Source organism: Ursus maritimus, unplaced genomic scaffold, assembly GCF_017311325.1.
Source record: "Ursus maritimus isolate PB19 unplaced genomic scaffold, ASM1731132v1 scaffold_9, whole genome shotgun sequence".
NCBI lineage: Eukaryota > Metazoa > Chordata > Mammalia > Carnivora > Ursidae > Ursus > Ursus maritimus.
This window is the reverse complement of record NW_024427107.1, coordinates 48413856-48431962: the sequence shown is the minus strand read 5'-3', so window position 1 is coordinate 48431962 and position 18107 is coordinate 48413856. Positions and strand designations below refer to the sequence as shown.

The window sequence follows — 18107 nt, the reverse complement described above, 5'->3', positions numbered from 1 at the left end:
GATTTTGACAGTCCTGTCAGGAAGCAGTTTGTTGATCTTAGGTATTATTTTTTTACTGGGATAGAATTCCATTAGGTACAGAGTAAAAGTCTAGAGAAGGTTTTGGAATAATCATGGGCAGAAAACTATTAAACTTAAATGTGGACATTTTCATTTTACTTTAAATTTTAAATTTTATTTTATTTTTTGAATATGTACAGCATTTATGTGGTCCCAAAGTCAGTCAAAATCACATATTAAAAAAAAAGTATTCCCAGAGAATTCTTACTTCCTTGCCTGGCAACTTCATCCTCCACCCCATTAGTAATTTTTTTTTTTAAGAGTTTTTATTTATTTGACAGAGAGAGAGAGACAGCGAGAGAGGGAACACAAGCAGGGGGAGTGGGAGAGGAAGAAGCAGGCTTCCAGCGGAGGGACCTGATGTGGGGCTCAATCCCAGAACGCTGGGATCACGCCCTGAGCCGAAGGCAGACGCTTAACGACTGAGCCACCCAGGCGCCCCAGTAATTATTTTTATTAATTTATTTCTGTCCTATCTTTATAGTGTTTCTCTTTATGAAAAAAGAATATGTGTGTATTCTTATTTCTCTTTCTTTCCTACTTGAAAGGTAAAATAGTGTATCTCATGTTCTGTATTTTGCTTGTCTTTCTACTTGAAAATATATCTTAAAGGTCCGCTCATGTTAGGTCTAGAGTTTGTCCATTCTTTCCTACGGATGTTGAGTATGCCACTGTTCACCTAACTAGTCCCCTACTGATAGATACTCGGGCTGTTTTCAGTCTTTAGTTCTTACATATAAAATCACAGTGATGGCCTTATACATATGCTATTTTATGTGAAAGGTGTATTCGTTTTCTGTGGCTACTGTAAACAGATTGCCACAAACTTAGTGGCTTAAGACAGCACAAATGTCTTCTCTTACAGTTCTGGAGGTCAGAAGTCTAACACACATCTTATTGGGCTAAAACCAAGTTGTCGGCCATGCTCCACATCGGCCTGGAGGCTCTAGGGGAGAACCCCTTTCCTTGCCGTTTCTAGCTTCTAGAGACCACCCACATTCCTTGGTTCACATTTCCCCTGCTCCATCTCCAAAGGCAGTGGTAGGTGGAGAACATTGCATTATTCTGCTCTCCTCTTCTGCCCCTCTCTTCTGCTTTAAGGACCCTTGGGTTACATTGAGCCCACCCAGTTAAAGGATAAAGCCCCTATCTAGGTTCTTAATTTAATCACATCTGTGAAGTCCTTTTTGCCACATAGGAGAACACAGTCACAGCTTATGGGGATGAGGACATGGACGTCTTTGGGGCGCCATTATTCTGCCTGCCACAGAAAAGGATCCTCAGAGTAGAGTCCTAAAAGGGGACTGCTGGTTCAAGGGTAAATGCATACATACTTTTTGGATATTGCTAAATCCCTTTCCAAAGGGGTTGTAAATAGAAAATATTTAAAATGTCAACCCAAATGTTCCAGCTGAGTCAGACTTACTGTGGTAACTCTTGTGAAAATGCTCTAATGCCCAATGGTCAGAGGCAGCAGAGGTCCAGAATAAATTGGCATAAGAGTTTTCCCACGCCTGGCATGTGAACTCTCACATGTGATCAAGCAGGAACCCGAAGGGAGTAGGGGGTGGGTTGGGCATAAACAATGCCAGACTGTTAATATGGTGACTGTATCCGCCAACCTAAGGGCAGGTCTCTGGAGAGTCTAGAGTGACAAGAGCTGGTGGACCACACTGACCTTTTGCTCATTTATTACCTAACGTAATTTCTGAATATAAAAGAGCAATACACATCTATTCATTGTTACCACGTTTAAATAAGAAACAATTCAGCCTTACAGATTTGTCTGTAAATATCTTTGCCAGCCCCTTCTATCATCAGGGCCTTACCATCAGAGTGTGGTCCCTAGAATGCAGCATAGCATCCCCTGGGGGCTCATTAGAAATGCAGAGCCTTGGACCCCATCCCAGACCCACTGAATCAGAATGTGCACTTATAACTAGGACCCCAGGTGACTCATATGCATATTAAAGTTTGAGAATCACTGCTCCAGGAAGCACAAAAGGGATCCAATTATTAATTCTTTATTGTAGTAGCCTAGCGATACAATGCTATTAAGTTTGATATTATTGTTGAATTGCCAACTATCTACCCAGAAGAGAGCAGCATGAGCGTTAATGATTATATAACAACCAACAGTATTTGTTGGGTACTTAATATGTCCCTGGCACATATTTTAATGTCTTGTATCATTTCCTGTTTTACTATATATTATGTCATTAGTGTATTTTAATATATGTTAAATGTTTAAATTGTCATAACAATGTTCAAGCCAAGTTTTATCGGTTTTGTGACTGGTGAAATTGAGACTTGGAAAAGTTTGGTAAATTAATCACTTACTAGTAGGTGCTAAACCTGGAATTCAAGGCCAAGTTCATGTGGCCCCAAAGCCCCAGTGTTTTCCATCGCTCTCCACTCTGTTCAAGAAGAAATTGGTTTACAGAGTTGGGAAATGCAGATATCAAGTTTGTATTTTGGCTTTGGTTTTTGGCCTTACATTTTAAATTTTATTTAAAACACTATCATCTTTTGTTATTTTTTATCACCATTGGAAGAGAAACACATGGTTGAAGTGATGTCATCAAGATGGCGACTTAGGTCATTCCTGACTTCGCTCCCCCTCACAGGAGCAGCTAACATTTATTCAAGTGTAAAACACCACTGAGAGAATCCCAGAACACAGGGCTGAGGCTGAAGCAGCCCCCGCACCTCAGAGACCAAGACAGACGGCATTAGGAGGGTAAGAGAAGTGACTACACGTTGACCACATTGCCCCTGCCCCAGGCCAGTGCGACACCACAAGTAGAGGTCTCCCTTGAGCCTCTGGTTCTTCTCACAGGGGGCGGGGGTGGAGAGAACCCAGGGGGAGAGCCAGCCTCCCTCAGCATTGTGGGTCACTTTGGGAGCCTCTACTCTGATCTGACACCATGAGGATTTCAGGGGAATGCACAGAGCTTAGCCACTGGCAATCTGACTGTGGGAAAGAGGGGAAAGGCGGCAACAACCAGAGCACGGATTTTGACAGAGAGAGCGTACCTGCAGCCCAGGCAGCAATCCCAGACAGCAGCTTTGCTCCTCTGCAGAACCAAGCTGGAGGCTCACTCTGACCACTCTGTGGGGGGCAGATCTGCCCTGATTCAGATCCCTAAGCCAGGGGTTTTGCTGACCCCAGAGCCTGGTTTGCTCATGCCCAGGCAAGGAGCTGAGTCAGGGCCCCACCTGTTGTGGGAGTGCCTCCCATCACCATCTGACAAGGAGGGCTGGCGACGACTCCCCGAAGCTGTGTGGCCGGCCGTGCTCAAGCTGAGAGGCAGACAGCTGGACCTGATCACCCAGAGCAAAGCCAGCAGCAGGCACGGAGCCTCTCCACGCGGTGCAGAGGCAGGGGATTCATTCAGATCTAGGGCTGCGGGTAGCTCCTGGCCCTTGCCAACCAGAGAGCCCGTTTGGGCAATTGAGAGCCTGGAGCGGCCCCCACCCCTCCTGCCCAGGCAGTGGGGCTGAAACATAGCCCCATCCACCGTGGAGAGTGTTTTCCGGTCCTATCAGGCCCCAGGAATGGCGAGGACACCTGGAGCTGTGTGGCCCAGCAGCTCTCAGACCAAGAGAAGAGCGGACAGAAGCAAGTTTGCAGAGCAAAGCCAAAGGCACTCTCTGGCTGGGGAACTTGGGGTGCAGGTTGGCTTGAGTTAACAGAGAAAAAGCTTGACCAGCTTAGGGCTGCTTCTCCCCCTGTGCCTGGGCAAGGAATCTAATTTGTAGCCCCACTTGTCACAGTGAAGACAGCCTTCAGGCTGTCTGACAGGGAGATGCGAAGATGCAGCCAGAGCACAGAGGAAGTGGTGCAGCCGGTTCAGCCCATTCACCAGCCCTATGCCGGGGCCGGGGGTGGGGGGTGGGTTGCTGAAACAAGCAGTCCCCTCCCCCAGCAGAGCATTCAGTGTACACACTGCTCAATTTGGGCCCTCACACAATGAGCTGTAAAGGCCTTGGCTCCTGGCTTGCTGCCCTGACTCCACCCCACTACTGAAGAGAGTACCCTGACCATTGAATGACCTGACTGCAGATTTCAGGCATCCATGGAGCCCACCCGACAGCCTCACTCGGGTAGGGAACCAAGCCAGCCATCCTATCCGACTGTTCTCAGCCAGTGGCACCCCCCCCCCCAATTCCTGTCCCCAGACCTCAAACGGTTGCCTCAGCCAAAAGTAGACCCTAATAGCAGACCCCACCTGGCCAAGGACAGTACCAGCAGACACACTCAGAAACCCAAACTGAGCCAACTGGTGGATTGTCTCTGCCAAAGCAACCCTGTGAAGTCTGGAAGAGAACCCCAATTACTCAAATGCGCAGGCACCAACATAAGAAACCAAGGATCACAAGTAAATCAGGTAAATATGATACCACCAGAGGAAACTAGTCAAGCTCCAATCACTGACCTTAACAAAGCGGAGAACTATGAACTGCCAAAGAATTCAGAATAATCCCCTTAAGGAAGTTTAGTGAACTACAAGCAACAGACAGAGTACATGAAATTAGGAAAAAGAGGCATGAACAAAATGAGAAGTTTGACAAGGAAATAGTAACCATCAAAAACCAAACAAAACCCCAGATATCTCAGAGTTAAAAACATACAGCAATTGAACTGAAGAATTCAACAGAGTTTCAAACGTACACTCAGCCATGCAGAAGAGTCAACGACCTGAAGGATAGAACCTTTACCCAGTCAGAAGACTAAAAAGGAAAAAGAATGAAAAAAGTGAAGAAAGCCTACAGGAATTATGAAACACAACGAAAAAAAAAAAAAAACCAATATTCTCATTATGGGAATTAAGAAGAAGAAAAAGAGAAAGGGACGAAAGGTATATTTAAAGCAAGAAAAGCTGAGAACTCCCCAAACCTGGGGAAAGAAATGGACATCCACTTCTGTTTCTTGCTGAGTCAATTTTTCATTTATTTTTTTTAACATCTTGGTCCTTCTTTTCGTGTTTATTTTTTCTTCAAGGGTCGTGATGCTGGACTGTCTATGTTCGTGACTGGGCAGTTAAGGCAGGGAGTGTAGGGAGCAGGCATGGATGTCCCTGCTGCTGTTCAGGTCTGTTTCCTGAGCAGGTCCTGACCTGAAGGGGAGCGCTGACCATGAGCTTTGTAAAAGGAGTTGGGGCACGGTCACCGGGGAGCTCCCATGGAAAGTGCAGGGCTTCCCTCTGCAGTATGGATGCTAACTTTGAAGCTCTGTTCCCCATGCAGAGGTGGGGGAGGTGCTGACTGCCCTTCCCACCCTCAGAAAAGAGCTCATCACACCTTCCTCAAATTTGAGTTCAGGCTATAGTGCTACTTTCCTTCATAGGCTATTGACATCCCTCTGCTTTCTTGTCTTCCTAAAATTTACCCAAACTTCTGGTCAGCTGTGGTCCCTCCTTCCTTCTCAGAGCAGCTGTGGGTCTTGCCCATCTCTCAGACATCTTGGTGTGAACTGAGAAGAAAGAGACAGAAATGTACATTGTGTCCCCAACTTTAAATGGAAGCCCGAGGTTCTCCTTTGTTCCAACCTTGATGTTTTCTTTTAGTACGTGCGATAAGAAAACAAAACACAGGTTACAGGAAAAAGAATAAAAATGTCATGTGCAAGCCATTGAAATCGGGGTTGCTTTTGACAGTTTGAAAGGAATTTAAATTTCATGCTTATTTCTGGTCTTAGTTCATCTAAATTGAGTAACTAGAACTAGGTTGGTTCTCATCTTTCGTGTGAGAAGCCACTTTTGCAAAAATGAGGTAAGGGAACCAGAAGGCCGTCCTTAGAATGCTATCGTTTTTTTCTTCCAGAAGCAGAATCTGACTCCCTTGCTCCATAACCCACGTGTAAAGTTGGACAAACCGGCTGTATTTGTGTCATATATAGAAGTTCCCATCTGCCCAGCCCCAGAACGCATTCACTCACCAGTCATGTCTTTGTCCAAACAGTATATGTGTCGACATGTGTCATTGGCTTCAGTGATACTTTTTATTTTGGTTTGAGTAACTTAGGTTATACATGCTCCTTTTCTCCACATACTGGCATCTGGAATTATTAATGGCCTTTCAAAAAATGTATCGTTTACCTCTCCCTCCCTTTCCACTAGAACTCGCATGCATGTGGAGTCACTGTGTTTCTGATGCTTTATTTCGAATGGTGGCGGCTTCTCTCAGAGCTTACTTGGTGCTGTACTTGATGTATATCTGTTATGATTTGTTTTCCAACTAAGGCTGAAATTTTTAATGCCTTTTTTTTTTTAGTTTATAGTTTAACTTGTCTTAATAAAGTTCAACTCTATTTTATATCCATATTCCCGTCCTTAGGGTGTAAATAAGATTCTCATCTGAACTTATTCATAAAAATGTTTTCTTTATACTTTTCACACACCAAAAAACCCCAAATTATTGGACACCAAATATATGCTGGGCAGTGCGCTCTAGGCATTGGATTTGCAAAAGTGATTAAGTTAATTTTGATCCTCAAGTAACGTAGAGTGAACGGAGCTGCATTGTGGATGGGTTTCTTTCATTTGTTTGTTGGACGTGGTTTGGTTTTGGTTTTACTTTTTGTAGAAAGCTTTACTTTCCAGGCTTGTTGCTGTAAAGCACAAGCTTCTGTTAACCGAGAGATTTTAGAGGTCTTATTTTCCACTTTATTTAAACTCTGCCTGCCCCCCCCAACACCGCCATGTTCATCTTGTGTTTTAAAAGATGGGCAGAAAGGTCCACACAGGGGCCACTCTCTCTGTGTGTGGTTGACCACTGCTTGTGAGAACTAAACAAGGATACATCAAATCTTGTTATCACAAGCATGATTAACGGACGCTTAGTAACTGGTGCTGTTCCTAAGGAGTACAGGCGGCTGAGTCAAGGTGGTTCTCCATCTCAGGCTTTCTTTTTCTGTATGTGAACATCTGAACACTCCCTTGTCCTTTAAATTTAGAACAAGATGATTTACCTTATGTCCAATTGCAAAGCAGTTGAAGACTGGCCATTTTAAAACATTTTCTTAAAACGAATTGCGAAACCATAAGGACAGGAACGTTTCTGGAACATCCTAGCTGCTGTAACAGAGTACCACCGACTGGGCAGTTTAAACAACAGAGATGGATTTTCTCATAGTATTGGAGACTAGAAGACCGAAGTGTTGGCAGAGTTGGCTCCTTTATAAAAAATATTTTATTTATTTATTTATTTATTTATTTATTTGAGAGATAGAGATAGACATAGCGAGAGAACTCACAAGTGGGGAGGAGAGAGAGAAGCAGGCTCCCTGCTGAGTAGGGAGCCCCATGCGGGACTCGATCCTAGGACCCCAGGATCATGACCTGAGCCAAAGGTAGACGCTTAACTGACTGAGCCACCCAGGCACCCCGAGTTGGTTCTTTTTGAGGGCAGTGAAGGAAGGATGTAGTCTAGATCTCTCTCCTTGGTTTGTGGATGACTGTCTTCTCCCTGTGTCTTCACATTGTCTTCCCTCTGTATGTGTCTGTGCCCAGATTTCCTCTTCTTAGAAGGACTGCACTCATGGTGGATTAGAGCTTACCCTAATGACCTCATTTTAACTTAATTACCTTTATAAAGGACACTCCAAATACAGTCACATTTGAAGATACTGGGGTTAGGACTTTAACATTCGAATTTTGGCAAGCGGCACAATTCAGCCCATAACATGAAGTGAACCCGGAGTCCCAAGATGCTAGGTACTTTTGTATGCATTAATTTATTTGATCCTCATGAAATTGCCACTCTAGAGAGAAATTGTGACCCCACTTCATGGATGAGAAAAACTGAGGCTAAGAGCGATGACTCATCTTGCACGAGTCACTAACTAAAAAGTAGCACAATCAAGATTTGAACCTGAAACTGTGTGATCTCTATTTTGCTGCTTCTCTGGATGTTCCTTCTCAGTCATTTCCTTTCTTTGTAAATGTAATGTTTTTGAACCAAAACAGAGCCCAGGAAGGTTCTACTCTGTCCATCTAGCTAGGAAAAATTATTTTTATAGATGTGGTTGGCTTTCTGTGGGTAGCCAATGCTTCCACTCCTGGGTACTCATGCCAGCCTCACTGCATTTTTCAACCTTGTATAACAGATCTTGGGACGTGATTAAGTGCTGCTCGCAAATCTAGACCAAGTGTGAACACCTGCTCTATCACTTTCATCTAATAAATGGGTTGTCTGGTCAGAGGGGAGTTTGGATTGGTTTGATATGTTTCTTTATTTGGAAATCTTTAGAATCTCCCAGAGGGAAAAACTCCTTTAAGTGGGAGATAGCATCTTAAGTGCAGAGTCTTTTTTGGCTTCAGGCCAAACCCTGGAGAGAGAAGGAGATAACCTGTCTGCGTAGACAGGGCACAGTGCAAACCTTGCTGGGACAGTGGGAGGAGGTGAATGACGAAGACGTTCTATCTCCCGAGAGTTGTTGCAACCATCTGGCCTCAAACGTAATCAGGAGAGTAGCAGACAGGACAGATAGAGCGCTTTTCATTACCAGCCTGCTAAGCATAGTAAATGCAACCAGTAAGTGAAATTGGAAAATTGCTCAGCCACATCCCCAAATGGCTTGTGGTTGACTTGAACATTTAAGAATACATATTCTTTACCAAGAAATGGAGAATGACACTTAACCTAGTAAGGTAATGCGTATGTATGATGTGGTATCAAAATACTAGGGTTCGACTCTGGTGTATCACTTACTACCTGTGTGACTTGGGCAAGTTAGTTCGTCTCATTGAACATCAGTTTCATTATCTGTCAAACCAGCAGGAGGGTTGCCGTGAAGGTCAAATGAAATACATGACCTTCAAGCTGTAATTGCAATCCATAGAGTGCTACACATATGTTAAGATATTTTTGTTACTACCTTATTTTTGGCCCAGATCTAATAAAACCCACAATTATGCTGAATTATCCAGTTTGATTCTCCAATTTATGGATTACCCAGGCGCGTTGTTCTCCTTCCCCTTTTTCCTTCTTGAATACTATCTACTTTCTGAAAATGTCTTAGAACCACTGTGAAATAGGGGGAAGAGTAGTTAGGAATTTTTACTTTTTATTTAAAAATTTTAAAGTATATTTGTAAATGCTTAATGAGGAGACCATTGAAAATGGCCCCATTAATGAAGAGCTTGTTGTATATACCCAAACCGTGGCCTGTCACATTTTAAAGGTGCTAAAGCCTTCCAAGGAGGTTACATGTCTTCTGGTTTCAAAACGGTCCTGGCAGACTCCTGGTAGATGCTGATGCTTTTAATTTTTCCTGAGAGCTATTAAAATTGTAGAACTTTGGAACTGAATTCCCATCTCACCTTGATGGGCCAAATGATTGAATAGAGCATGTGATAAGAATCTTTCCTGTATGATGAAGCACCATGGAAAATCCTGAGTTGGCAGCTTGTAAAGTGATTATAGATCAAGTCTCTGAGTTTTTCATTGTCTGAGCATCTGTAAGTTCTCCTGGAACAAGAAGGTCTCTCCAAACCCGCATATCAGATATGGGGTCCCTCCTGTTATCTCTCCAGCAAATAGTACATTACCTCTTAGTTCACATTTAAAAAGGGTTGCTTCCTGTCCTACACACCAGAATGAGATACTAATGGTATTTCCTCTTTTCTGGGAGTAAGGCAGTAAGAAACAGAAGGGGGATGGCATTCGGCATGTGTGTGTGTGTGTGTGTGTGTGTGCGTGTGTGTGTGTGTGTGTGTGTGTGTGTGTGTAAGAGAGGATGAAAGTGAGGGATCGTAGCAGTGGCTTTGTTCTTGGGGGGGAACTTTTATTGGCCATGATCCTTGGTTACTTAAGAAGCAAGGTTTCTTAGGCTTCAGTAAGCCTTGTTTCGTGGTTTGCAAGAGGAAAGTGGCTAGTTTGGGGAAGAAATGATGTGTGAGAGGGTGCTAGGTTCCAGTTGAATATGACTTAGGCAGCTGGTGGCCATCCACTGTCAGTATCCTCTGACAAAATGAGTTCATTTCAGTTCTCTATCAGGATTTTCACTGAAACCCACCGTCTGACTAGCCAGAGTGAACCGGTGCCGTATGCCAGCGTCCCTTCCTCTGTGTTCACCTCTGCGACTACTTGCGGATGATCAGCTCGATGCCGGTGCATCTGTTATCCCAACAAATGCTAATCAGAGCTAGGGTTCTGATTTTAAATTCAAATTCACTATGCACTATTAGCTTTTCTAACATTGTGTGCTCTTGATGGCCTCATTTGCATGATTTTTAAAATATGCATTTCTGGCTACAATTTTATTATCTGAGTGTTTTTTTATTTACATAAGTTTTTGGAGGAGTTTTGGGGTTTTTTTTCCGTTAAGGGTATGAAGAGATTCTCAAATCGATTGTAACAGAGCTATACCGTGGTTGAACTCCGTATGACCATGTGATAATTGTCATCAGGGTAGTGTTGCATAGAAGTTAGGACCGCTGGAGTAAAAAATGCCTGGATTCAGATCCTACCTCCTCAACTCCATCTATGTTATGTCGAGTACATGTAATGCACCTTTATAGAAGTTATTTAACCCCATCAACTTGATTTTCGTCTTTCAATGGAGATAATAAGAGCATTTGCCCAGTAGCGTTTTTGAGATAATGGCACACGTATCAGCCAAGATTTGCTAGATTATGCTGCAGTAACAGATGAATCTGAAATATGAATGGTTTCCAACTACAGAGATTTATTTCTCATTCATACTCATGTCCATCATGGGTTGGCCCTGACTCTGTTCCATATTCTCTTCATCCTGAGACACAACTGAACAACCAGCCTGTGACAGTCTAAGGTCAGAAGGAATACTCACTGGGGCTTTAACAGCTTCTGCTTGGAACCGGCACTTGTTACTTCCATTCGTATTTCATTGGCCGGAGTAAGCCATGTGGTCAAGCCCAGTATCAGTGCGTGGGTATGATCGTCACAACGAGCACTGCACCTGGGCCGGAACACAGTAAATGCTCACTGAGCGGTAGTTGTCATTTTTTAAATCCTGCCCACAAAAGGTAACTTTGAGTCTGGGACTCCTATCATCTTTTGCTAGCACAGAGAAGACTACTATTTGTGTGTTTGTCAGATGGCTCTCTTGAGACCAAATTAAGAGGCTGAATGCTTCCTTTGAAATTTCCAGGGAAAGTGGTCTATGGAGAACCCATAGCGGCAAGTCTCGGCACAGACGGCACTCACTACTGGCACAAAGACTGGCACCATGCAGCCCACCACGTTATGGGGCCACCCCTGCGACCGGACCCTTCAACGCCTCACTTCCTCATGAATCTATTGGCTAAGTAATAATTCAGCAGATGACTGTGAAGGGTTTTGCCAAAATAAGGTATTATATGAGTCTTGGGTTTAGGCGTAGGACACCTTGTCTTACTGTCTGACCTTCCATTGACCTCCAGTGTTCTGTTCTACTTGACATGATAAGCTGTGGGGAGTCCCTCACCTGAGACCAAAAAGCAATGGCTTCATTATGATACGGTGTAAAAATCTCTCCCAGACACAGAGAAATCAGATAATTTTTATTAAAATTTTGCTCTCTTCTAATTTTTTCCTCATCTTTTCTATCACTTATTGCCTAGAACCTGGTCTCTTCGTTATGCTTCATTTTTAATCATTCACATATTCTGGAATATTTTTCTATGCTGATATAAGCCAAGAAGCTAATGTGCCTGTATACAATAGACGGGTTGTGATCTAGGGCAGAGCCATCGTAGGGGTGATAGGCAAAATCCTGCCCTCAGAGAGGTTATCCCCATGAACGGCCATCCAAACTATTTTCAGAGATGCTACTTCCTGGGAAGTTATGATTACTTTTCTTGAGAAATACGCCATTCGTGGACATCCCAACCCGCCCCCCATTCAGATGCTAGACCCAAGTTAGTCTAGAGTGAAAAGGAGTTTTTCACAGCAAAATTTTAAGAGTTCATTTACCTTTTTTCTTTTGGCCTTCTTCCTGCTTCACATGTCTACATCTCCGAGATTATTCACAATTCAAAGCACAGCTGTCGCTGGTGACATGAACAGCCTCAGCCAATGTCACATATCTTCTCCTCACAACGTTGCCATTTGGCCAGGGGCTGCCTCTGTTCATGTGGGTCACTGAGGTTCATCTTTGTGTAGTGCTCTACTCACAAAGAATTTTCACTTACATTATTGCCAGTGATCCTAAAATAATTATCATCAAGTACATATCATCAATTTCTAGATAAGACTGAGCATTGGACAAACTCATAATCATAGAACCAGCAAATGATGGAGTCTAGAACTAGTTTTTCTGACCTGAGCATGGTCCTGCATCACACTTTTTATAAGAGTATTATTTTTCAAAAGTGCTTCCTAAAATAGAGATGGGTATGGCTTAAATATGTAATTGAAAAAGCTACTCATTCTCCGTTGCAGTTTTCTGACTTTCAGTTGAGGAGGGCATCAGAAGAACAGGAAAGTTCTGGTTGTTTCCTCCTGACATTCTTTTTTCTACTCATCACACACTCTCGTGTGTTTTTCTTTTCCAGTGGTGATTTAACCACAACAGGAACTGACCACTGCACTTTCAACACCTGCCAGAAAGCTCTGGGGAAGGATGATTTCACTAAGATTCCCAATGGGGTAAACGGTGTTGAGGACCGGATGTCCGTAATATGGGAAAAAGGCGTGGTGAGTTTCACTGGATCCAGCTTGCTTTGCATAACTCTTTAGCCAGGATCTGGCTCATTTCAGGACCAGAGGGCCAAAAATCTTCATAGAAAATCTTTTTGGGGGTGCCTGGGTAGCACAGTCGTTAAGCGCCTGCCTTCGGCTCAGGGCGTGATTCCGGTGTTATGGGATCAGGCCCCACATCAGGCTCCTCCACTGGAAGGCTGCTTCTTCCTCTCCTACTCCCCCTGCTTGTGTTCCCTACCTGGCTGGCTGTCTCTCTGTCAAATAAATAAATAAAATCTTTAAAAAAAAAAAAAAAGAAAAGAAAAGAAAATCTTTTTGATTGTTTTTATTAGAGTGGAGACTGGGAATGCAACACCATGACCACCGCCACCCCACCCCCCCATGATAATAAGAAGAAATCATTTTCATCTCTTTGTAATTGAGTTTAGAAGATGCATTACATCGTTATGCAGACATTAGGGGGTAAATTTAGATTGGGTACCAAGAGAATTCCTCTCTAAGTCTATGAATCTACTTGATTTCTTGTTTTTGAATCCCAGGTCCTCATGTATCACTGGAATGTAAATACTTGGAATGATTGAAAATACTTGAAGGATTTTTATTATGTTCATATATCCTTTTCAAGAAATTTTTGTAGATGTCCCTTTTTGAGGAACTTTGAATGTTGTATTTTTGAAACTGCTGTATAAAGTCACATAAATAATAATCCAAAGCCTAGAAAAAGAGATTTTTTTAAATGTCCATGATTTCAAAATTTCTCCCTGAACATGGAGAAGAATCGAGTGGCCAAATGTTCATATGTCCACCTGTCTGTCCATCCACTTGACATGTGTAGTTGTACAGATCAGTGGGGAGACTTGCCTGGGGCCACCATTTTCATACCATTCTCACCCATTTCTCAGAAACCGTCCCTTGTATGGCACACTACTTATCTCACACCTCAGAATCCCCTCCACATACCATTCCTTCTAATTATGTACCAGTTCTTGTCAATTGGATTTCTAATATGTCTCCTTATTTTCATCTTCATGTTTACTACTCTAGTTTGAGATGCGTCTCTTGTTTGGACCATTGCAGTAGTCTCACAGCTTGGGCCCCTGCTGCCAGGTTCTCACTTGCCTATGCTATACAGCCTATGCTGTAATCTAGTACCAGTGCTGCCTTCCAAAAACAAAGGACTCTTCATGCTACTTTCTTCTTTATTTTTTTTTTTTTAAGATTATTTATTTATTTATTTGACAGAGATAGAGACAGCCAGTGAGAGAGGGAACACAAGCAGGGGGAGTGGGAGAGGAAGAAGCAGGCTCATAGAGGAGGAGCCTGACGTGGGGCTCGAACCCGGAATGCCGGGATCACGCCCTGAGCCGAAGGCAGACGCTTTAACCGCTGTGCCACCCAGGCGCCCCTACTTTCTTCTTTAAAACCCTTTAATGTTCTCCATTACTTACAGGATGATATTTGAACAATCAGTTTACATGTAAGGATCTTCAAAACATCTCCATAGCCCTATCTATCTTCTGCTAATCATCCTCTCAGCCCTTTGTACCTCTACCCTAACTCTAATCATCCCAGATGACTCTTCTCTCTCTCTTTGCTTAGATTTTCTTGCTAAAAGTTCAACCTTTTTATCTGAACTTGTGCTATTATAATGAGTATTACAGCAAACTTTCAAACTATATCAAGTGTATAAATGACTTTAAAATAATTGAATATTTCTTAATACTGTACAGAAACTATGTTATTTTATGAAACATTAAGATGATTAACTCATGGGAATATTACTCACAGGATGTGGTTCTTAATCATTTTGTGAGACATGGACACATTGATAATTAAATAAACCTTAAGAATGTTCCTACCCATATAAATGCACATAGGGATCAACTCTCAACATTTAAAAAAACAAATCATATGGTTTTAGAGAGACCACATTTACCCAAAGTTTGTCCATATTAAAATCTCTTGTAATAGACTGTCCATTATTACTGGTACATGTACATTTCAGTAGCTCAAAACTTCATCCCTTGAGTTGATTTTTCCTCTTTCTAAATGTCTTGTCATCTGATTTAAAGGTCTATCTCATTTTTTTTTTAAAGATTTTATTTATTCACTCGACAGAGATAGAGACAGCCAGCGAGAGAGGGAACACAAGCAGGGGGAGTGGGAGAGGAAGAAGCAGGCTCATAGCGGAGGAGCCTGACGTGGGGCTCGATCCCGTAACGCTGGGATCACGCCCTGAGCCGAAGGCAGACACTTAACCGCTGTGCCACCCAGGCGCCCCTAAAGGTCTATCTCATTTTAACTCTCTGATATTTTACCTGTTGTCTACATGATCATCTCATAAATCTTAGGTCTACAGTAAAGAAGCCAGATCATAAAAGTAGTAGGTCGTGGTAGTAAACTCTAAACAAAACTCGAAAATGCTATTGCCAACATTTAGCTGTTGTCTGTGGGATTCTGGGAAGGATGGGGAAAATTCATGCAGGGTGGGGGTTAAACTTAGGCTTGTGAAAAGTTATCTTCAGGCTTGTGTTACCCCATCATCCCCATGAATATCATTACGATAGTTTAAGACTTGCCAGCATCCACAGAGGTGCTTGGCTCCACAGTGTAAGAAATTAGGTGCAGTTTTGTTTGGTTCTAAGAGATACAAGTCTTGCACTTTTATTGATAGAAGATGTTTAAGTACATGGTCATTAAACCAAATGCATTTTCTTTCTTGAATTGTTGTACAGCATTGTGGTAAGATGGACGAAAACCGGTTTGTGGCAGTTACCAGCACAAATGCAGCTAAGGTCTTTAATCTCTATCCAAGAAAAGGAAGAATAGCTGTAGGATCAGATGCAGACATTGTGATTTGGGACCCAAAAGCCACCAGGTAAGCCTGAGTTCTTGTATTACTTAGCTTCTCCATGGAGAAAAAGCACTCGCAAAGAAATTATTTATTGGCCTCAATCAGACACTTCTTATTAGGTTATTTATTTAGCCTTTATTTTGAACCTGTGCACAAGATAAGAGGTGTTTTTTTTTTTTAAAAAAAGATTTTATTTATTTATTTGAGACACAGAGAGAGAGAAAGAGAGAGAGAGAGAGAGAACAGGTGAGGGTGAGGGGCAGAAGAAGAGGGAAAAGTAGACTCCCTGCTGAGCAGGGAGCCTGGCACAGCTCCATGATCCCAGGACTGTGAGATGGTGACCTCAGCCACAAGCAGACTCTTTTTTTTTTTTTTTTTAAGATTTTATTTATTTATTTGACAGAGAGAGAGAGACAGCCAGTGAGAGAGGGAACACAAGCAGGGGGAGTGGGAGAGGAAGAAGCAGGCTTCCAGCGGAGGAGCCTGATGTGGGGCTTGATCCCAGAACGCCGGGATCACGCCCTGAGCCGAAGGCAGACGCTTAATGACTGAGCCACCCAGGTACCCCGAGATAAGAGTTTTGATGTACAAATTTGTACAATGTATTTCCTTGGCTTAGAGGATGCAAAAGTTGTGTTGCTTGCCATTCCCTGGAGATGCATTTGTATATAAAACCAATATGAATTTACCGCTTCAGGGGTAAGCTTGGCAGACACTGGAGTTGATGTGGAGGAAAGGTATAGAATAGTGAAGAAAATAGGAGGCTTAGTTTGAAAGGGGCTGAATTGAAAACTCAAAATAATTATAGCCTTTTTAAAGCTTTCAAATAGAAAAATTCCAGCACAAAGGATGTCACTTTTAGTTAGCCAAATTTTCCAGTTGAGTTCATCTTGAGCTTATCATTCCCAGTAGACTCCAGCTTTTGTTTCCGATTTCCATAATTCTATGTTAATATTGCAGAGTTGGCAATTTCCACCAACTCAGGAAAGCGTTGAATAGAGGCTGAAGCTCTGGTAATTTCTCCTTGTAGGACATTAGCACAGACAACACCTGCATCCCCAGTTTGTGTTTTCCATAACCTTTGTATTTGTACTGGAGAAAATCCCACATACTTTAGTGTTGTCTGTGCATGTGTGTGTGTGTGTGTGTGCTCACGCACACATGCATACATGTGTAAATAGGGATACATAAGACCTTCCACCTCCACTGAATAGGCATTTATTCAAGGTCTACTAGGTTTATGACTGTACTAAACAAAAGTCTATGGTTTCTTGGAGGTGCTATTGTCACAAAGGCCAGCTTCAATTGAAATGCTCCGGGCTATGCCTGGGGAACAGAAGACAGAGAAACACTAGGGCTACCACTGCTATGGGCTTAAAAATAAGCCCCAGATACTCGCATAAAAAATGCTTGTCATTTGTAGTTTAACACTCTCTGGGCATTCATCGTCCCAACTCAGGCAGCAGTTCACGTCGTGGGCAGTCCGCAGTCATTGCAAGTGTTAGTGAACGTACCAGGCTGTTGCTGGCTTTCGGTCATGCAGTGCAGTACACGGTGATATGAACATCTTATTGACATAAATGTCCTAAGATACCAACAAGGCACAACTCAGGGTCTTTGTTATGATGATAACAAGGAACTACTGCTTATTTAAAGACTAAATATCTGCATGTCAAATCATCTAGGCACCTTTCCCTGCAGAAGAAATAAAGACAAATAAAACTAAATTTGGGGCAGCTTCTCTACTAGACTAGAAAAATTGTCCTTGGGAAGACAAAGGGGAAAAAAATTGCTTGGATTTGGATTTGTCTGTAGATGAATTGAACATGCTGTGTTTAGAGAGTTCATGATATTTTAAATATCATTCTACTCACGCAATTGTACACCCGGCAGGGGCCCGCCCAGCATCATTTCTGCTGTGATTCAAACAGTTTAGGCTGCCCCAAGTACTGGGACAGATAAATCTCTTGAAATGATCTGTGGCTTAAGCAGATGATGATTCTTAATCAGAAAACCTCAAAAATTTCAAAAGGGAGAAAACGATCACGCAGAAGAAATATTTGTGAAAAAGGGCGTTTTTGAAGCATTGCATCTGGGGGAGTCCTAATAATAATAATTAGCAACCATTTGCATTTGCACAGTTCTCAGGGGTTTTATAAAATGCTTTGGTATCTGAAACATGACTTACAAGGTAAGACAAATAGGACTCCCCCTTACAGCAATGGGAAAACCATAGTACAATGGCGGCTGTGAACAGTGCCTTTGACTTTGCACACTTTTATGTTGTTCATGAGATTTGATACCTTGCTATCTCCTGACACCGAAGCAGAGCACTTTATACTGTACGTGTTTGTTCGTGGTCTGTGTTTTCTTCCGATCAAGTGGGCAGGTCACAAAAAGATTTTTTGAATCTGATTCTGTTCTCTATTATTCCTTTTCAACGTGAGGGAGAAATGAAAATAGTCAATGGAGTGATCCAGCCTCGTTCCTAATAGCGTGAAGAGCCGTGGAAGGCTGTTCCTGT

At 42.7% G+C, this 18107-nt stretch overlaps 1 protein-coding gene across 1 annotated transcript in view; it reads left to right on the top strand.

The window, feature by feature from the left end:
• The window catches only part of DPYS (dihydropyrimidinase), a 76321-nt gene that overhangs the window by 20833 nt on the left and 37381 nt on the right, over positions 1-18107 (top strand). Inside the window, exons 5-7 of the mRNA XM_040626179.1 lie at positions 11198-11354; positions 12582-12723; positions 15465-15607. Coding sequence (XP_040482113.1) covers positions 11198-11354; positions 12582-12723; positions 15465-15607 — 442 coding nt within the window. The remainder of the gene's footprint in view (positions 1-11197; positions 11355-12581; positions 12724-15464; positions 15608-18107) is intronic.